Source organism: Erinaceus europaeus, chromosome 9, assembly GCF_950295315.1.
Source record: "Erinaceus europaeus chromosome 9, mEriEur2.1, whole genome shotgun sequence".
In the NCBI taxonomy this organism is placed as follows: domain Eukaryota; kingdom Metazoa; phylum Chordata; class Mammalia; order Eulipotyphla; family Erinaceidae; genus Erinaceus; species Erinaceus europaeus.
Window position 1 is genome coordinate 75,202,286 of NC_080170.1, and position 21,874 is coordinate 75,224,159.

A 21,874-nucleotide genomic window follows, 5' to 3' on the forward strand; every position below is an offset into this window, starting at 1 on the left:
CTGGGGGCTGGGCGGTAGTGCAAGCGGGTTAAGTGCACATGCAGAGAAGTGCAAGGACCACCATAAGGGTCCTGGTTCCAGGCCCTGGCTCCCCACCTGCAGGGGGGTAGCTTCACATGTGGTGATGCAAGTCTGCAGGTGTCTGTCTTTCTCTCCCCCTCTCTGGATTTCTCTCTGTCCTATTCAACAACAATAGCAACAATAGCAATAACAATAACAAGGGTGACAACAAGCACAACAAAATGGGAAAAATGGCCTCCTGGAGCAGTGGATTAGTAGTGCAGGCACCAAGTCCCAGCGAAAACCCTGGAGGCAAAAGAGAAAATAAAATAAGTAAATAAAAAATAAATTATTTAAAAGAAACAGGTAATCTGCATGTTTGTTTGTTTTTTTAAATGATATATCACCACAAAGGTCTTGATAGGCAGCATTCTGTGTGCATAGCCCTGTCTCCCCAAAAAGAAAGTTGTTTTTTTTTTAAGGAAAACAAGAACAATTTCTGCTTCATTACATCATATCCTATATCCATTCCCAAGCTAGCACTAGACTGTACGGAATAAAGAAAAGGAGCAGTAAACCAAAACCAGGTGACCTTAAGGCTACAATGCATGAGTATATGCAAAAGCCTTTTCTCCTTCTCCTTCTTTTTCCTTTGTCATTGCCAGGATTTCATTGATCCAGCTAACTTTTTCATATTGGAAGAAAGAGAGACAGGAGAAAGACACCAGCACCAAAGCTTCCCCCATAGCAGCAGGAGTCAGGCTTCAACTTGGACAACTTGGATTACATGTATGGCAAAGCACCCCTCTACTCTACTCTACTCTACTCTTCTCTTCTCTTCTCTTCTCTTCTCTTCTCTTCTCTTCTCTTCTCTTCTCTTCTCTTCTCTTCTCTTCTCTTCCCTTCCCTTCCCTTCCCTTCCCTTCCCTTCCCTTCCCTTCCCTTCCCTTCCCTTCCCTTCCCTTCCCTTCCCTTCTCTTCTCTTCTCTCTTCTCTCTCTCTCTCTTTCTCTCTCCCTCTTTTTTAACCTTTTTTCCTGCTGCTAGGGATATTACTGGGGCTGTGCACCTGCACAACTTTACCACTTTACTCTAGCAGACTCTTAAAACAAACCAAAAAAAAGTAAGAGATATCACAGCACTTCTCTACCACTTTTAAAACTTCTCCCATGCAGGTCCTCTCATATGGTGATGGAGAACTTAAGCCCAGGTCCTTGTACATAGTAAAGTATGAGCTCTTGCCAGGTGACCTATCTTCTGGCTCCCACAGGCCTTTTTTCCTTGACACCCATTACAAAATTAGCCTAGCTCATGAGAAGCGTTATTGGGCTTATCCTAGGTCTGTGTCTAATGTGTAGACAAGCCCTTCAAGACGGCCTCTCTCTTACCTCTAAAATCCGTTATTGGGCTTATCCTAGGTCTGTGTCTAGTGTGTAGACAAGCCCTAGAAGAGGGCCTCTCTCTTACCTCTAAATATCCGCCTCTGAGATCCCAAGAGCTGGCAGACCTCAGCAGAGGACCTGCAGGAGTTAACACATTTCTGTGTTCTGTCAGTCAGGTCAAAGAATGTCACATTGGAAGCCAGGGTAAAGGTGGTTTGCAGTGACACAATCACAGCACTGGACTCCCTGTAGGCAAAGTGTGTAGGTTTTTAGTTGTTCCAAAATGACATGCGGTGCCCAAGGCTTTAGGAAAACAAATGTCACTATTCTCCAGTGAGAATAGAAGCATGAAAGTTCAATGACTTCAGTTCAGGACCACCCTCTGGTTGGGTCAAAACAGGTTCAATTTTGTCACAACTACTCATGTTCGATTGTCTTTCCCTTTCCATAGTCTGGTTCACATGCAAATACAATTATTTTACTTACCTAGAAGCATGAGCTGTGGTTTGTGTATAGCCAGGCAATGTTGAAAAACACACATTTAACTGAAAGTAAGAACAGGTTTGTCATTAACTGTGAGGCAGACAAAAGCCTTGGACCTAGAACCAATTTCCCATTTTCAGGATAAAACAAGCATTTCCTGGCCACCAACTTATCAGCAGGAGGCTTTTCACAAGACTGGTATTTTTTTCTTTTCTTTTTTTTGTCATTTCTTAAATACCTTTCTGCTCTTATTTTGTTATTCTGGGAGGACAAAGGGAAAGAAGCAGATAGTAAATCAGTGGGGAAAATCTTGGCAGGAAATGATGTTCAGAACAGCACCCTTGGATGCAAAACATCTTCAAAGGAGCAGATCTCTTCTAAGATCCAGGGGTTTAAAAAACTCAGAGGCAAGTGTTTATTTGGACTTTGCATACTGAACAAGCATTTACTGAAAAGGCAAGGTTCCTTTTAGCCGCCCAGGTTTGGCAGTGCAAACACAAACCCCTCATATTCTACAATCCGGTTGACCTGACTTAAAGAGAGGTCCTCTGGAAAAAAGGCCTTCCATTAGGAAATTACATTATGTGGGTCAAGAGCCCTTTTCTTGACAGCAAATGAAGAAGGACTCTTCCTATGTTTGCCTTGTTCCCTTAAAGCAGAACATCTTTCTAGGGCATAAAGTCTCTTGCCTGATTCTGCTCTCCCTCAGAGCACTGGGTTGCCCCCTAAGCAGCAGAGTGCCTCACACCTTAACCAGTGCAGACCTACTTGGATTCAAAGCCTGTGCTCCACCACACACATCCTTTTTTTTTTTTTTTTTCAATTGGGAGGATTAATGGCTTACAATAAATACAGCCATTGGTACATGTATAAAATTTCTCAATTTTCTGCAAGTTACTCTCATCTCCAGCTGAAGTCCTCCTCCACCATCATGGGTTAGGGCTAGGGGAATCAATCATGGGATGATATAAAACTTTTGTGTAACATTCCTTCATCTTCCAATAAGCAATAATTTATTGTTATTAAATTCTCCCACCCAGGTGAAAATAAATATGACATATTTCAGAACAGACTGGCATTTTAGGAAAGGCGTTTTGAACATCTCCCCCTATTACAGCCTAAACTTGAACTTTTCTTGGGAGGTGCAGGTGCCACTTCACTAACAAACTTTATACTAATATTGAGTACAGTTAACAAATCACAGACACTGTAATGGGAAGAACTGACCTCTGCATGAGAGACCAAACCTCTATCACCTAGAAGGAAATGCTGACCCACAGAACAACCAAGAGGCACCTGTGGTGGAATGCTAGGTATAGGATTAGTCAGTGTACAGTACTGCCATGTCATAAAGACAAAGACAAATGCCCAAAGAGACATTTAGTTATTGACTCCCAGAAGCTGATATTTATTTATTTTTACCAGAGCACTGCTCAGCTCTGGCTTATGGTGGTATGGAGTGCTGAATGTGGGACCTCAGAGCCTCAAGAATGAAAGTCATTTTGTACATTCATTAAACTATTTCCCCAGCCTGGGATGTGATCTCTTAAGCCTGTGAAGTGTCTTGCCTGATAAAACTGCCTTTGTTTATTTGTAGGTCCCAGGACCACTTCAGTTTAACAAGCAATGTGATTTATGCAAAAAATGGGGGAAGCTTTTGGGTTACAAGATTGCTCTCCAAAGAGACTGAAACTGAGGTCAAGAATATGGGCAATCAGTGACTTCCAGTAATTGGACCTCAATAAAGGGTCTAGACAGGAGAATCCCTGGTTAGTGACACTGCATGGATCCAAGTTCACAGTGTCCAGAACTCCATGAGAAAGGACAACTGAGGGTGGGTGGGTGGTCAGGTGGTGGCACAAGGAGCAGGATTCAAACTCCCGGTTCCCACCTGCAAGAGGAAAGTTTCACAAATAGTGAAGCAGCACTTGTAGGTATCTCTATTTCTCCATCTCACCTTTTAGTCTGTATCCAATAAATAAATTTTAAAAAACTATAAAAGGTAAATATATTTTTTAAAAAGGATAACTGGTATCATGGAATTTGGAAGCCTCCTGGACTCTGACTCACTCATCTCCCTTGGCTGCCATAACCTGGACTCTTTCACTGTAATGTACTACAACTATGACTATAATTACTTTCAGTGAGGTCTATGAGTCCTTTCAATGAATTATCAAATCTGAGAGAGGTCTTAAAAGCCACAAACTCACAGTTGGTATCAGAATTGAGAGTGGGGCCAGTAGAATAGCTTACTTAGATAGTACACTGGTTTGCCATGTGTGCAGCCCAGGGTCGAGCCTGGTCACCACCACATTGAAGGAAGTGAAAGTAAGGAGTTGAGGTGGTCTGATGGACTGTCTCCTGACTTTGCAGTGCTCAGTGTGAACTCAGCATCTGTAAATGTTTTGGCAATGCCTATTATAGGAATGAGGCACCTGGTAAAGTGCATTCCACAGAAGACATGCTCAGTGAAAGAGAGATGGAATCATAATCTACATTTTACATAACTGAAACCCACAGTTCTAGAAAATTCTACAGGGTTTTTATTTTTGCTAATATGCTAATGTTTACCCATAAATAACATCTCTTTTTCTTTCTTTTTCCTGTTCTTCTCCCCACCCCACCCCCCACAAAAGGTAGGCAAAAAGGGACAGAAGGATCAAAAGCCCATGGGTAACCTTGCAGTGAGTTTTCAACCTTAGATAATTGGGAGTAATTGCTGTGCCTTCAGCATTCTCTTGAGGAAAAAGAGCATAATTCTCTCCATATTCTGAAACAAAGGAAGTCACATGGCATGCCCACAGAACATGGGATAACAGGACTTTCTGGGTCTTTCCTCTTTACCAACAGCTCTTATTGGTGGATATTATTCACATGCCTGTGACTACAAGTCCTCACTGAAAAAAGAAATGCCATGGCACTGTAAGAACTGCATGGGAGGACACATTCAAAGAATCACTTCCACTGACACCACTATATCCTAATATCCCCTTCGATTTTTGACAAACGTAATGTTTTACCATGAAGTTCACACCCCAAATACAGTAACAGAAATAAACAGCCAGTAGATACAGCTTATCTCCAAGAAGTTCCCAATTCTGAGTAAAATATAGAAAACAAAGGACTAGCATGAAGATGATATCAGGAAACTTACCATTTTGGTGATGTCATTTTCAACTTCATGTAGTCCCACAGTTGCATTAAGGTAAGTTTTCTTTAATTTAAATTCTGCCACAAAGGTTCTAACTGAAAATAAAAACATAATCTGTTAGACCACATAACAGTCTCAGCTCCACAAGGCTCTATGTATATCTTTGGAAGTATCCAGTTGTACTTGACCTCATGCATTTCTTTTCCATTGAGGGTAGAGACTACCATCTCTTAGGCTGGTTTCTAGTAAAGTGAGCACTTGCTGAGCTGATGGTTCAGACTGAGTAAACCTTTGGGTGAAAGACTCTAAGGAATCATTTGTATGTATGTGAAGACTGCTGAGAGAAGCAACCTTCTAGACATCTCTAATGTTCCCTCCTACCCCTTATTATAGATGCTCAATAAAACTATGACACAGAAAACAAATGAACTGGCCTAAGCAATATGTTTTTAGGAGGAGGGAAGAAGGATATATTATTAGAACCCCCTTCCTGTGCCTGCCTGACCAAGTGCCCAATTAAGCTTTAGATAGTAGACAGCTCAGACTTAGATCTTTTACCAAGTTAGTATGTCCTCAACTTCAAGGGCGAGCTTCTTCTTCCTGTTCTCATCAGAAGTATCCTCCAACCCCCATTCTTCTTGCTCATAGGAAATACCTGCTTTAACATTTATAAAAGAGGTTTCCAGAGTCAGCTAACTATACAAGATAATAGAGCTCCCAAGGACCAAAATTAACATTTACAGTCAAGTGAGTCATTTTCTTTTTATAATTCTTTTTTTTTTTCTTTTTTAAAAGTATAGAACAACAATGGTAGTGGCTGGGTCAACATACTCTGCCACTTGAGGAAGACAGGTCCTGAAATGAGAGCAGCCTAGAATGTTCCTAGCTATGACCATGGAATATGAGCTTAGATCTACAGGGATGCAGAGGTTACACAGGCTCCTGTACTGAATATGGGCCTCGGATCAGATCCATGGGGTTTACAGTTAACAGTATTTATATCTTTTTCCCATATTTGGGAGCTACTCTCTGCCCTGATCCAGCTTTTTTGTCCTATTTCCAACTCTGACACCATCTCCCCAGACAATTCCTTTAGCCACCTGCATGTTATCTGTTGTGTTCAGGGAAAAATTAGTAAAGTCATAGGCCCCTTGGAATATACTTAAAATAGACCTCCTAGATTTTTCCAAAATGGAGATCCCAAATATCATATGCTATATTCAAGCCTTTAGGTTCCTGATTATAAAATAATTTTCTCTGTTTTATATCTTAATACTTTTTCAGACACAAGTTGCAGATGCTACCATGACGCCAACCTGACTTCTCTAGGCAGACGACCTCAACAATGTGTCCTGGAACCCCACCTCTCCAGAGCCCTGTCCCACGAGGGAAACAGGCGAGGAGTATGGGTCGACCTGCCAATGTCCATGTCCAGCAGAGAAGCATTTACAGAAGCCAGACCTTCCACCTTCTGCATCCTATAATGATCCTGGGTCTATGCTCCCAGAGGGATAAAACAGGAAAGCTATTAAGGGAGGGGATGGAATGTGGAACTCTGGTGGTAAGAAATGTGTTGAATTGAACCCCTCTTATCCAAAAGACTTATCAATCATTATTAAATCAATAAAAAAGTGTATTATTTAAAAAATCTTTTAAGTAATTTACTATTTATTGGATAGGGAGAAGTTGAATGTGAATGGGGGAGAGAGGGAGGGAGAGAGAGACTGGCCTGCAGCACTGTTTCACAGCTCTTGAAGCATTCCCCCTGAGGGTAGGGAATGGGGGTCTGAACTCTAGTCCTTACACATTGTAACATGTGCACTCTACCAGGTGTACCACCACCCAGAACCCCATGTGTGCCATTTTCTAAGTCTTTTCTTTACCACCACCACCCCCAGCCTCCCTCCTAGTCTTCCAAGTTCCTGTTTCTCCCTACACCCTCATCTCTCTGAGGAATCTGATAGTCTTAAGAACAACCAAAGGACTAAAGGGAAAGGTGTCAAACATCTGAGGTATGTCCTGACTCTAGGGGGGCTACGAGATTCCATGATTACATCTGTGCAATGAAAATAATCAATATTCAATATATTGTTAATTCAGACATAAAAAAACAGCCCTATTTTCAAGGCTCATTTTGCTCATATGATAAAATTCTACTTAGCATCAATTTGGCTGACTGGACCTAAGGGAATAAAAATGAAAAGGCAATCAAAAATTAGTATAGTCAGCTTCATATCTGGTTATAATTTTCCTTTACATTAAATTCTTATCTTTCCCTTTGAACAGAAGAGAGAAAAAAATGTCAAGCACAGAAACCTATGAAACTGTTCTACTGGAAGCCTGACTACTGCACTAAGAATAAGACCCACAAATGAGGCAGGGAAAAAACATTTAACACCTTATACTTACTGTCTAAAGCCCTTAATCCTTATTTAACATCTTTTTGCTTGTTCTATAGTTCAGTGGAGCCAGCTGCTTGGGACTCTTTCTGAGCAGCAGGGAGCTTTTTGAAAACATTCTTGGCCAAATGAAAGCATTTCAGCATGCTCTAATTTGCATGTTCTTCTGATGTTTATGAACAATGCAGCTAAATGACTTGAAAAGGGAAAGATGGTTATTAACACAATAGAACTGCTCTCCTCCTGATCTTGGCACCTGAACACTCCACACATGGGCTTCTTAGAACAGTCGGTCCCACTCCCTCACCCTCACACCTCACTTGGGTTTACACTCAGATTCTGTGTATAGAGTTGTATATACTGTAAATGGTAAAGATCTATTCTGGATCATGCAATGAAGGTGACCTCTGCTTTCAGTGTGACCATGAGGACAACATCACAGAGTTTTCAGATTCGCACTATTCCTGGGCACAACCACATTTTGATGCCTACTTAAAGGCAATTTTATTTTGTTTCACTGCTAATTTACATATATATTCACAATTATTTCTTTTATATAGTTTTTTTTTATGATTCTGGTCCAAAAGTTAATGACAAATGTTAAATTTCACCTTTCATATGGAAAGTTCTGTCATCTGAAACCTTACTCAAATATACTGTTTTATTTGACTGTAGAAGAATAATACAATGAACCTGGGTCAGAAGCAGAGCAGCAGGAAACTTCCCTTTCTCTATAAAGCCTATAAAGTCTCCCAGTTCTGGAACGTCTAGGGTGGGTCTCACTTTCCTGCATGCTTCTTTCAGTTCATACCAACTGATACTACATGTGCCGATCCCAACCTAGTCAATGCAACCAATACCACCTCAGCATGCTTCACTTCGGACTGTGTCCAGAGACATGGAATGTCAGGCATGGAATGTCAACCCTTCAGCTTAATTACTTGGGTGAGATCTTTCCTAGCTCATAGAACTCCTTAACCCCAATTTGAGTATCACAGTTCTTAACAAACCTTCAAAACCTAGATACAGACCGGGGCCCATGAGATAGGGTATATGTACATGTATCCATAAGTTAGCTGAAAATATATACCTTAAAGCAAAAGTACGCAATAATTTGTAGTGAGTCAATAAATGAAGCATGCAAGTAGAAAGATCCAAAAAGATGCCTTAAAGTACCCAATGAACAGTTTCTACTTAGACCTAGATACCCTACTCACCTACCTCCTATTACATATCCCCCAATAACTCCAAAGCTAACCTTGTCAGTAAGGACTACAAAAGCTGAATAAGGGCAAGAGACTGGCATACTTTAATGATGACTCTTCAGTCACTACCAGGCCACCCCATCACCTGGGGCCCTAGTCAGCGAGCCCTGGGGTTCCCACACAGACATGATGGGTCATCTCCATCTCCATCAGGAACAACATAGTGGACCCTCTTGTGGGCCCCTATAGGACCTGCCCTCAACGTGGATCAACAATGGTAGGGAATGTTCCATTCTCCGAAGGGAGGTTAGACAACATACTCTACCTACTACCCGAGGAAGATGGGTCCTGAAATTAATGCAGCCTGGAATGTTCCTAGCGATGACTACAGAAAGCAAGCTCAGACCTACAGAGATGCAGAGATTACATAGGCTCCTGTGTTGAATATGGGCCCCAGAGCAAACTGGTGGGGTTTACAGTTAACAATATTGATATACTTTCCCCATATTTGAGAGCTACTCTCTTCCCTGATACAGCTTTCTAGTCCTTTTTCCAACTATGATACCATCTCCCCAGACAATAATAACCTGGGTCCACCTGCATATTAGATGTCAGGCTCAGGCAATACCTAGTAAAGTCATGGGCCCTCTGGAATATACCTAAAATAGATTTACTACCTTCTTCCAAAATGGAGAACCCAAATTTTCATCTGCAATATTCTTGCCTTTAGGTTCATAATTCATCAACAATTTTTTCTGCTTTATATCTTAACTTTTTTCAACCACCAGGTTCCAGATAATACCATGATGCCAACCCGACTTCCATGTGTCTTGGAGTCCTGCCTCCCCAGATTCCTGCCCCACTAGGGAAAGAGAGAGATAGGATGGGAGTATGGAGCAACCCATACCCATCTTCAGCAGAGAAGCAATTACACCTTCTACACCCCACAATGATCCTGGGTCCATACTCCCAGAGGGATAAAGAATAGGAAAGCTATCAAGGGAGGAGTTGTTAGACTTTTGGATCTCTTCTGTGTGAATGTTCTGTTCATATCCTCTGCCCATTTTTGGATGGGATCATTTGCTTTTTTGTTGATAAGTTTGCTGAGCTCTTTGTATATTTTGGTGATTAGTCTCTTGTCTGATGTATGGCATGTGAAGATCTTCTCCCATTCAGTGAGGGGTCTCTTTGTTTGTGTGATAGTTTCTTTGGCTGTGCAGAAGCTTTTCAATTTGATATAGTCCCATTGGTTTGTTTCTGCTTTAGTCTTCCTTGCAGTTGGGTTTGTTTCATCAAAGATGTCCTTGAGGTTTAGGGGGGAAAATGTTCCACCAATGTTTTCCTCTAAGTATTTGATGGTTTCTGGTCTGACATCCATGTCCTTGATCCATCTGGAGTTGATTTTTGCTTCTGGCAAGATAAAGTGGTTCAGTTTCATTCTTTTGCATGTTTCACCCCATTTTTCCCAGCACCATTTATTGAAAAGAGCCTTCTTCTTCTATTTAATACTCTGGGCCCCCCTTATCAAATATTAGATGTCCATAGGTGTGGAGGTTTAGTTTTGGGCTTTCAATTCTGTTCCACTGGTCTGTGTGCCTATTTTTGTTCCAGTACCAGGATGTTTTGATGATGATGGAATATAAAATAATATACTTTTGAGATCTGAGAGTGTAATGCCTCCATTTGTTTCCTTTCCTCAACATTGTTTTTGGAAATTCTAGGTGTTTTCTGGTTCCAGATAAATGATTGTAGTTTTTGTTCTATTCTCTTAAAGAAGCTTGGTAAACTTTAATGGGTATTGCATTAAATTTGTATATGACTCTGGGGAGAATATTCATTTTGATGATATTAAATCTTTCAATTCATGAGCATGGGATATCTTTCCATATCTTGGTATCAGTTTCTATTTCCTTGAATAGTGACTCATAGTTTTCAGTATACAAGTCTTTCACTTCTTTGGTCAGCTTTATTCCTAGATATTTTATTGATTTTGCTGCACCAGTGAATAGGACTGATTCTGGATGTCTTCTTCTTCAGATTTAGTGTTTGCATAATTAAATGCCACTGATTTTTGTACACTGATTTTTATAGCCTGACACCTTTCTATATTGCTTAATAATCTCCAGTAGCTTTCTGCTAGATTCTTTAGGTTTTTCTATGTATACTATCATATCATCTGCAAATAGTGAGAGCTTGACTTCTTCCCTTCCAATTTGTAGTCCTTTGATTTCTTTCTTTTGCCTGATTGCTATGGCAAGAACTTCCAATACTATGTTGAAGATTAATGGTGATAGTGGATAGCCCTGTCTAGTCCCCAATCTGAGGGGGAGTGCTTTCAGCTTCTGTACATTGAGTATGATGTTGGCTGTAGGTTTGCTATATATGGACTCCACTATCCTGAGGAATTTCCCGTCTATTCCCATTTTTTGTAGTATTTTGAGCAGGAATGGGAGTTGGATTTTGTCAAAGGCTTTCTCTGCATCTATTGAAATAATCATGTGGTTTATGGTTTTGCTTTTATTGATGTGGTGAGTGACATCTATTGACTTATGTATGTTGAACCAGCCTTGCATTCCTGGGATAAATCCCACTTGGTTGTGATGAACAATCTTTCTGATACACTGCTGTATCTGGTTGGCCAAGATCTTGTTTAATACTTTGGCAACTATGTTCACCAGAGATATTGGTCTGTAGTTTTCCTTTCTTGTTGTGTCCCTATCTGCTTTTGGTATCAGGGTGATGTTGGCTTCATAGAAGGTGGAAGGGAGTATTCTTGTTTCTTCCATCTTGTGGAAAAGCTTTAGAAGTATGGGTATTAACTGTTTCCTGAAGGTTTTGTAGGATTTGTTTGTGAAGCCCTCTGGTCCAGGACTTTTGTTGTTGGGGAGATTCTTAATAACTGTTTCAATTTCTCTGTCTCTCACTGGTGCATTTACATTTTATAGTTCTTCTTGGTTCAGTTTTGGAAGGGCATATGTTTCTAGGAATTCTTCCATTTCTTCCAGATTCTGTAGCTTGGTGGCATATAGTTCTTCATAGAAGTTTCACATAATTTTCTGGATTTATGTGGTGTCAGTTTTGATACCTCCTTTATCATTTACAATTCTATTAATTTGAGTCTTCTCCCTTTTTTTTTAATGAGTCTGGCTAGGGATTTGTCAATCTTGTTTAATTTTTCAAAGAACCAACATTTTGTTTCATTGATCTTTTGTATGGTTCTCTTATTTTCAATGTTGTCTATTTCTGCTCTAATTTTAGTGATTTCTGTCCTTCTGGTTGCTTTAGGGTTCCTTTTTTCTTCTCCTCTAAGTCCTTAAGGTATGAAGTAAGGTTGTTTATTTGAGCTTTTTCTTGTTCTTTAATATGTGACTCTATAGCTATGAGTTCTCCTCTTAGTACTGCTTTAGCTGTGTCCGAAATATTTTGGTAGCTTGTGTCTCCATTTTCATTAGTTTCCAGGAACATTTGAATTTTTTGCTTAAGTGTCTCTCTGACCCACTGGATTTTAAGCAGTATGTTGTTTAGTTTCCAAATTCTGTGTCTTTCTGTAATTTTCTCTTTGTTGTTAAATGTTAGCTTTATTCCACTATGGTCTGAGAAGGTACTTGGAATTATTTCAGTGCTCTTGAATTTGTTTGTAATGTCTTTGTGGCCTAACATTTGGTCTATTCTTGAGTATGTGTTGTGTGGATTTGAAAAGAATGTGTATTCCAGTTTTTTGGGATGAAGAGCTCTGAAAATGTCCAAGAAGTCTAGTCTGCCCATCTCTTCATTTAATTCTCGTTTCTTTGTTGATTTTCTGCTTCATTGATCTGTCTAAGTGTGAGAGTGCGGTTTTTAAAGTCTCCCACTATTATTCTATTACTATTGATGTATTTTTGTAGTTCTTTCAGTAGGTGTTTGATGTTTTTAGATGGTCCCTCATTGGGTCCATAGATGTTAATAATTGCTAAATCTTCTTGATTGATTGATCCTCTAATCATTATGTTATGGCCTTGCCTATCTTTTATTACTTTATTTAATTTAAAGTCTATTCTGTCAGAAATGAGAATAGCTGTTCCTTACTTTTTTTGTGGTCCATTAGCCTGTATGATATTTCTCCATCCTTTCACTCTAAGTCTGTGTTTGTCTTGTTGGGTCCAATACAATTCTTGTAAGCAGCATATGGTTGGGTTGTGTTTTCTGATCCATCCTCCTACTCTGTGCCTTTTAGTGGGTGAGTTCAAGCCATTGACATTTATTAATATTATGGATTTAATGTATTGTAGTCTCATTATTCAACAATTTTTATTTGCTCTTATATGTGGCAAGTATTATTCTTGTTTATAAGAGGTCTTTTAGAACCTCTTTCAGGGCAGGCTTGGTGATGGTTGCCTCCTTTAACTATTGTTTGTCTGAGAAGGTTTTGATGCCTCCATCTAGTTTGAATGAAAGTCTAGCATGATATATTATCCTTGGTTGAAACCCTTTTTCATTCAGGGCTCAATAGATATCTTGCCATTCTCTTCTGGCTTTTAGAGTTTGAGAGAAGAAATAGGTATCAGTGAATTCAGAAAGCAGAAGGAAGAGGAAGGAAGAAAAGAAGACAAGAACAAGAAAGAAAAAAAAAGAGCAGTGAAAGGAAAGAGTTTTTTTTCCTTTGGAATTAGCTAGGAGGAGGAAAAAAGGGGAGAGTGGATGGAAAAGGTAAAATGAAACAAATTCTTCTCATAATGGATAGGACACCCAGTCACCTAGCAATGGAAAAAACAGTAACACTTAATTTTGGTCAACCTGAAGAAGGTGGGGGGAAAGGGACCTGCATATATATAATAGTAATAATAAAATAGAATAGAGTAAAAAACCCTAACAGTCAGTCTGCAACTTGGCCGGCTCAGGATTAGCTCAGGCAGTCTGAGCAAAGACAGCCAATTGTAAAAAAAAAAAAAAAAAAAAAAAACCTCCCAGGCAGGGGTGAGGCTCTGATTGGTCAGATATTTTGTCACTCAAATACAGCTCCAGCCACTTAGAAAAAAAGAGAGAGAGAAGGAGAGAGAGGGAGAAGGAAATCAAATAGGAAAAGAACTGGAATGACACCTCTGTTGAGCCAGGAATTTTGGTAAAGAAAAAAGCTCAGTGGAGAGCCTGCTAGGAGCAGCTCTCTAGCACCTGGGGTCTGGTTATGGGGTGGAGGGGAGGGTGTGCTTCAGAAATAATCAGATAATTAATTCTTAATTATAAATAATTCTTTTTCCTCCATTTTCTAATTCAAGATTGAACCACTGGACCCCTCCTTGGTGTCACACTTAGGACCCGTTATTCACCGACCTGCTGACGGCCCAGTTTCCTACCCTATCCAGCTGCTGTTTTTGGAGCTCACAAAACAGCTCAAGCCAGCAGGCTGCCTCCAAGTCGTCATCTTGGCTCCGCCTCTCCTGACTTATTTCTTATAAGTTATAACTAGAAAGGATAAATTACTCCCCAGATAAATAAACTATTATCTTATTTGAATAAAAAATTTATAAAAGAGAACTTCTTCATTTTGACTGATGTCTTTGTGCTTAGGTTTTTCTTTAAATAACACTTTTAACTTGATTTTTGTATTTAAAACAATTTTCAAAATTCTAGTATTATTTTAATACAGAAATAACCTTCTTAAAATGTGTGATGATTCCACTTTCAGTCTCTAGGCAAAAAAAAAATTCATGAAAATAACAGTTTCAAAGGACAAACGCCTCTGTGCGAGAAAACTCTTATGATTAACGCATTATTGTGATGGGGAGAACTATGGGCTGGAAACTTTGCCTACCATTAAGCAGTTATATAGGCCTGATCACTTAGTATCTTGTCAGGTCTTGGCTTTAGTTTGGGTTGTTTGCTTTTTAACCTGCAAAGTGGAGAGTATGTCTAAAAATGACCAATTTTTAAAAAATATTTATTTATTTATTCCCTTTTGTTGCTCTTGTTTTATTGTTGTAGTTATTATTATTGTTGTTGTCATTGTTGGATAGGACAGAGAGAAATGTAGAGAGATGGTGGAAGACAAAGAGAAGGAGAGAAAGATAGACACCTGCAGACCTGCTTCCCCCGCAGGTGAGGAGCCAGGGTTCAAACTGGGATTCTTAAGCCAGTCCTTGCACTTTGCGCCACCTGCGCTTAACCCACTGGGCTACAGCCTGACTCCCAAAACGACCACTTTTATGAATCTATCAAATCAGGGAACACAATGTGATAAATTCTACACTATAATTATGACAGTTGAATAAAAAAGCATCTACCTATGAATGAGAACATGAAGATCATTTTCAAAAAATGGAAAGACCACAAATATGGTAGGATAATCAGGGTTTTGTAATTTTTTCACTCCTTAAATATCTTTTTATAAATATTTTTTTAAAAAAATATTTACTTATTCCCTTATGTTGCCCTTGTTGTTTTATTGTTGTAGTTATTATTGTTGTCATTGTTGTTGGATGAGACAGAGAGAAATGGAGAGAGGAGGGGAAGACAGAGAGAGGGAGAGAAAGACAGACACCTGAAGACCTGCTTCACCACTTGGGAAGCGACACCCCTGCAGGTAGGCAGCCAGGAGCTTGAACTGGGATCCTTAGGCAGGTCCTTGTGCTTTGCGCCACCTGAGCTTAACCCGCTGCACTACCTCCAGACTCCCAATTTTTTTATTTTTATGAGAGAGAGAGATTAGAGTACCACTTAGGTCTAGCATATAGTAGGAACAATGATTGTGCCTTGGGCTTTTGGAGCACCATAAACATATGTACTCTAATGCTAAGCTATATCCCCAGGCCTCAAATACATGTGTAAATATACACATATAATACACATGTATAAATATACATAAATATGTATATTTATTGTGTAGGTAGACTACCTTTCTGATACATTTTTCTCACTAAAACTGCAGAGTAGAATGCATAAATAATATTAAGTACATATGATGGCACATTTATGTATACATAATTAGTATGTGTAATGTTTTCTAAAACACATGAAACATTTTAATCCATATAAAGTATGTATAAATGCCATATGTTTTTAACTATGTAAGAATAGAATGTACTAAAATTCTCTGCTATAATGGCATCTGAATCTTGTGGTAGACTTGTTGAGTTTTATATACATATACAGGTATAAAACTATAGTCCTAACATTGTGTAATACTATAAACCAAAGTTGTCTATTTTTTAAAGTTGAAATAAATAAATAAAAATATGATTCATATAAAAAAGATAGCAAATAAAATGTTATCTATCTTTGAGTATTGAAGAATAGATAACACCTTCTATGTATTTCTATATTCCTTAAGTTTGTGCCTTGGATGACTACTGATTTTACATAGAGAGAAAAAACAGTAAGTCTTATTTTGTAAAGCATACTGTGATGCAAGGAGAATTCCAATATAAACTAATTTTCTTACCCAAACTGCATATTCCTTTTTCCAACTGGTACCCAACTGGGCAGCTGCAAGTAAAGGATCCCTGAGTATTATTGCACATGGATAGGGGTGGGCAGGGGTTCAAGAGGCATTCGTTCACATCTGTAGGAGGTAGAAAACAGCCATGTTGATTATCAAACAGAAAGCACAATCCATTATAGTTAAGTGCTTACAAAGGGTCATAAGGCCTTATGGTATGGTGGACTTCCAGCAGGTCCTCAAGTGGCTGCCAGTTTATTAAGTATGGAAGCACTCATGTAACAAACTAACTCTAAACACAAGGTAGAGTCTGCAAATACAGAGAAATCAGATTTTGATGCAGAAGAAATTTAAGGACTCTTTCAAATAATATTTGGAATAGGAGTAGAAGCAGGGGAAGGAAGGTGAAGAGGCTTACGGAGTCATGTCTAGTGTAGCAGGAGTATAGGGAACCAGTTGAACGGAGTCAGTTCATGAAGGCTGTCAGCTTTGTTATCTGTCATTACTTTGTAGGCAACACATAAGCACACCAACTCTCAAGGAAGCAGGACATTAATTAAAAAGTCTCACTTCTCTATATTTGGGAGGAAAAGTAGTTTACTGCCTATCTCCATGTGCTATTGCAGTGTAGAACACAAGAGATTACTTTTTCTCTTACCTACACTGCAGTCATCCCCTTGCCAGGAAGGTGAGCACACACATCGATACCCATGGCTGGTATAGTCCACAACACATTTTCCATCATGAAGACAAGGCTTAGAGGCACAGCTATTAACTGAAAATACATTCCAGGAACCAAGTGGTTAATCACACAAGAAACAGAAAGGCAGCTCTAGGTAAATATTTAATTCTCCTTGCTAATATTTGATTTTTGCTTATTTCTGTTTACTTGCCCTGAAAGGCCCTACTACTAAAATAGGATTAGTTCTCAAGAGGTGCAGAAGAGTGGCAATGGGGATGGACAACCGTTCCAGCTTGTGTCTATACATAAGTGTTAGACAACCTGATCCCTGAGCACAAGAACTGGGTCAGATGAAAACACTACTTATAGGTAACTTAGTTCAGAACTAGTGATTCCTCAGCCTTTGTGAAAATCTTGAATAAAAAGAAATTTTGCAGAAGGGAGGATGGTTGATCAGGAATTGTGCTTCTTCCTAAGGTGTTTTAAACTGACATCAAGTCAAGAAGACATTCCTAAGTATCACAAAAACAATGTAAATCATATATAGGAAGTTCTTGGGGGTCAGGTGGTAGTGCAGCAGGTTAAGTGCACATGGCACGAAGGCAAGGACCCATGTAAAGATCCATCCCAGTTTGAGTCCCAGGCTCCCCACCTGCATGGGGGGTCACAGGTTTGCAGGTGTCTATCCCCCTCGCTGTCTCCCCTCCTCTCTCAATTTCTCTCTGTCCTATCCAATAACAACAATATCAATGGCAATAATAACAATAACGGCAAGGGCAACAAAATGGAAAAAAATGGCCTCCAGGAGCAGTGGATTCATAGTGCAGGCACTGAGTCCCAGCAATAACCCTGGAAGCAAAAAAAAAAAAAGGAAAAAAGAAAAGTCTTAAAAAGGAGACTAGGCAGTGACTTCCATATTACTATGTGAGAGGACCCAAGTTCAAAGCACCAGTCCACATATCCAAGGAGGAAGCCCCATAAGTGGTGAAGTCATGCTTCTGGTGTCTCTTTCTCCCTCTCTCTTTCCCTCTCCACTTCTTTTTATTTCTACCAGGAAAAAGAAGAGAAAAAAGGAAGTGTGTGTGTGGGTGGGAGGCCACTAGAAGTTGTGGCATTTTCAAGCAGGCACCAAGCTCCAATGATAAACCTGGGGGAAAAAGTCTTTTTAAAAAAGAGAGAAAATTCTTAGAAAGATACTTAGAAAATCCTACTTGACTCAATGTTAATTTAAAATACATTTTAAGGGGAATATTATCCATGATCAAACATTCTCCCTGCTGTAAGATTTCTATTTATTTTTTTAAAAAATCTCAAAATGTTAACAAGGTTTCCACATATTGTGTAATCAGTTAGTAACTACTGGAGTTGAACATTACAATGTCCTCTATGTAATGGAGCAATAACTCCTATCTGCATTTACTTAGACCCTAATGATGCACAAGCTTCAATATCATCTTGGACTCCCCACTCCCAATGACAGTAATCAAAACTCTTTGTTTTGGTCTGTATAAATGGCATTACCATGCTCTAGTTCTACATAACTAGTTCATAAAGGTCTCTGATATATACTTAGAAACCTGAAACTCACATTAACTGCATCTTCTCCACAGAGAAAATGCTGTAGGAGAAAAGAAAGGTGGCAATTTAGAATTCTAACTCCAAAAGAACAAATGGCTTTTAAGAGAGTCAACATATCAAGGACTCAGCCTAAACTTAAAGATGGTGTTCTTATTTCTCTCTGCTACTTTAATAAGCCTAAAATTATCTGTACAAATATAGCACCTATATATTCAAACATGATAGCCATGGATCCTGTCACAAAGGACATATTAACAATCAGTTATGATCCTCCTCATACTTATAATTTTCATTGTAATGGTTATAGTTGCCTTTAAGGGAGGCTTGTGAATTCTGCTTCATCTAGTTTTGGAATGTATTTGCCTCTAGAAACAAAGGTTTTTAGTGTTCACAAATATCCCAGGAGAAAGAGCTACCTTTTACTTCCTATATATTGTTGGATAACTGGCATCAAAGTTACACTGATGGTGAGTCAGGTTTAAGCGCAGGTGGCGCAACGCACAAGGACCGGCGTAAGGATCCCAGTTCGAGCCCCTGGCTCCTCACCTTCAGGGAAGTCACTTCACGAGCAGTGAAGCAGGTCTGCAGGTGTCTACCGTTCTCTCCCCCCTGTGTCTTCCCTTCCTCTCTCCATTTCTTTCTGTCCTAACAACAATAATAACTACAACAATAAAGCAACAAGGGCAACAAAAGGGAATAAATAAAGTTACACTGATGGCTTATGGTACTGTGGGAGTGGGAGAAGGGGTGGTTTATGACCCACCCATCCCCAGGTTGACCATGGGTGACAAGATGGAACTCTGCCACTAACTGTGCTCCCTGATTCAGTCACTACAAACACTTCTCTTCTTGCTTTTTCTAGATGCCAGCATCCACTTCACCATTCTACTGCCAGTAATTTTCCTTTTCTAGGTCTGAATGAAACAAATAAACAATTTTAAACATGACATCAAAAGATATTCTTCCTTCTACATTAATGAAAATCATGTGTGTGGCTTTATTTTCCTTGTACTAGTAACTTCAATGTAGCTATAAAGACAACTTCAAGAGCAGTGGAAAGGAGCCCTGATTATGCAGTTACTAAGCCAGGTTAGTTCACAAATTCTTACTGAAAATCTGCATTTATAAACTAAACTAATAATCTGAGGGAGACAAGAGGGCTGAAGCTTCCCTTTGGAGAGCCAGCTGACTGACTCAGTAAGGTTCTGGTCCAGAAGCCATTACCCACTCACTCATGCCTGGCTCCTTGACTCCAGTGTCCCCACCCACCAATCTGACATCACTGCCCCACCATGACCTTGAAAAGAACTTGCAACTACAGGGCATTATGTACAAGAGCAAAGGCATCCACTCCTCTCTCACAGGAAGGATTATGCAACTCAGAGGAAAGAAAATTAGGTTGGCCATGACATTTTACACTTTAAATCCTTAAACAGGAAGCAGTTGCAATAGCAAAACAGAGATCGTATACAACAGCAAATACTAGCCACTGTCACATTCACGTGAATCCCAGGCCCCATGTAGGTCTGTCTGCTTGTGAAACTGTGCCCTCCCTACCTGGAGCTGGAGATGATAGTGCCATTGGTGACTGTGTGTTGCTCTGAGATTTAGGAGTCAATAGTTCAGTTGCAGAAACATCTGTGGTCTGGAGAGATGTTCTAAGGAAATGCGAAGCTGGGTTGTATTCTTCTGTATGTCCTGTGGTCAGTTCTTGTGCTGATGTGGGTACAGTGGTCTGTGGAATCAATTGGGTGGTTACATCTATATGCTCTTGGCTCCTTTTGGTGGTGGTGGTACCTTTTATTGAGACATGTGGCACTAAAATTTCAGGACTGGTTGAGAAGATCTGTTTTCTAGTCATGGTCTGTACTGTTGTAGGGCCAGCCATCAGAGTTGCTGTCCTTGATGAGGAACTGGAAGTGGGTCCAAGAGTATGAGAGGTCTTGAGATTGGTGGTTGTCAAATCTAGAAATGTTTGGGCTACTATGGTGCTTGTGGTTGGAAGGGTCTGCTCAGTGGAAGGCTCCGTTAAGACCGAAGGCAGAGGGATCACCAAAGTGGGACTCATTGTTACAGTTCTGATGGCCTCTGTGGACAAAGACTCTAGGTTTGGTGGCTCTGATTCCATTACGATTTTGTGATATGGGCTGCTTTGATTCTTAGGATCTGCTGTGGCAGTGTCAGGAGGCATTGCCATAGATGATGCCACTGTCAATGTCTGAGCTGAAGTCACAGGAGTATTGCTTGTTTTGGACTGGACCACAGTAGTAGGTGAGGGTGTTAAGGCTGTTTGGGAGATGGATAGAGAAATAGGGGTTGACACTGTCTGGGACATTGGTAAAGGTGATGAGGAAGACATAAGTGTGGGTGCACTAAGGGTGGAGTGCAGTGGATGAATGGGGACCCTGGTTGATGGCAAGGTTGATGAGAATGGCTGGTGAGACTGTGACACTGAAGGTAGAGGCAAAGGGGACCCTGAAGAAGATGTATCACCAACCAATCTAGCATCTGAGTCCAAAAGAACCAATGTGTTTGGCATATTGATAGTGGGTGTATAGGAAGGAGGGTGGGCTGTATGATGAACCAGTGACTCAGTGGAAGATGGAGCATATGTCCTTTTATAGGATGAGACTTTACTTCTTTCTGTCTGAGTCTGAGAAGAGGAAGAATGACTTGAATATGAAGAGTCTGAGATGGTAACAGAAGAGGTCACACTCTCCCTAATGTCCAAGGATGAGCTATTATCTGTAATGGATAGTAATGCCCGTTCTCCTTTGGTAAAAGTAAATGAAACATAGGTGTGATCTGTGAGCTCACTGGAAGTCCTTTGTTCACCATCTGTGTCACTCACTTGGTCTTTGCTCATTCCAGTGACTGCAAAAAGAATAAAGTTATGTTAACAAAGCAAACGAGAAACATTTAGAACCTGCACTAAAGAAAACAGACTTTCTATGTCTTCTCTATGAGTGTCAGTGGGTGAAACACTCCTCCAGACAGGTTGGTTTTCTCTGATGTAATTTGGGTGAAGATTTTAGGGGAGAGTAGGGCTTGAGGTGGCTTCTTTACCCTTCTGTGAGGAGTGTGAATGGCAGCAATGAAAAGGGTAACAAAAGAGCACTGATGCCAGAGCTAAAACATTGGGAGAAGCCCAAATTCTATCCAAATGCTTAAAAATTTTTTTTTATTTAAAAAATAGCAATATTGACAAGAACATAGGATAAGAGGGGTAGAATTCCACACAATTGCCACCACCAGAACTCTGTATCCCATCCCCTCCCTTGAAAGCTTTCCTATTCCTTATCCCTCTGGAAGTATGGGCCCAGGATCATTATGGAAGGTCTGGCTTCTGTAATTGCTTCCCCGCTGAACATGGGCGTTGGCAGGTCAATCCATACTCCCAGCCTTTCCCTAGTGGGGTAGGGCTCTGAGGAGGCAGGGCTCCAGGACACATTGGTGGGCTCACTTTTTTTTAATGAAAGTAAAATGGTACCTGAAAAGTAAGACCCTCAAATGATACCCAAAAAAAAAACCTCTCCCAATTGTCCATTCCATGTAATGAGATACTTGTTTCCCAGGAGATTGGC

The 21,874-nt window shown here is 40.0% G+C and overlaps 1 protein-coding gene across 5 annotated transcripts in view; it reads right to left on the reverse strand.

The window, feature by feature from the left end:
- HEG1 (heart development protein with EGF like domains 1) overlaps positions 1-21,874 on the reverse strand; it is a 134,705-nt gene that overhangs the window by 57,309 nt on the left and 55,522 nt on the right. For 3 of the 5 annotated variants that reach the window (XM_060198205.1, XM_060198204.1, XM_060198203.1), the window contains exons 7-12: positions 19,848-21,164; positions 16,689-16,805; positions 16,034-16,153; positions 5,019-5,110; positions 1,868-1,926; positions 1,467-1,627 (exon numbers count right to left, since the gene is read on the reverse strand). In XM_060198205.1, the coding sequence (XP_060054188.1) occupies positions 1,467-1,627; positions 1,868-1,926; positions 5,019-5,110; positions 16,034-16,153; positions 16,689-16,805; positions 19,848-21,164 (1,866 nt within the window). The remainder of the gene's footprint in view (positions 1-1,466; positions 1,628-1,867; positions 1,927-5,018; positions 5,111-16,033; positions 16,154-16,688; positions 16,806-19,847; positions 21,165-21,874) is intronic. The other 2 variants (XR_009551639.1, XR_009551638.1) reach the window with 1 other exon arrangement.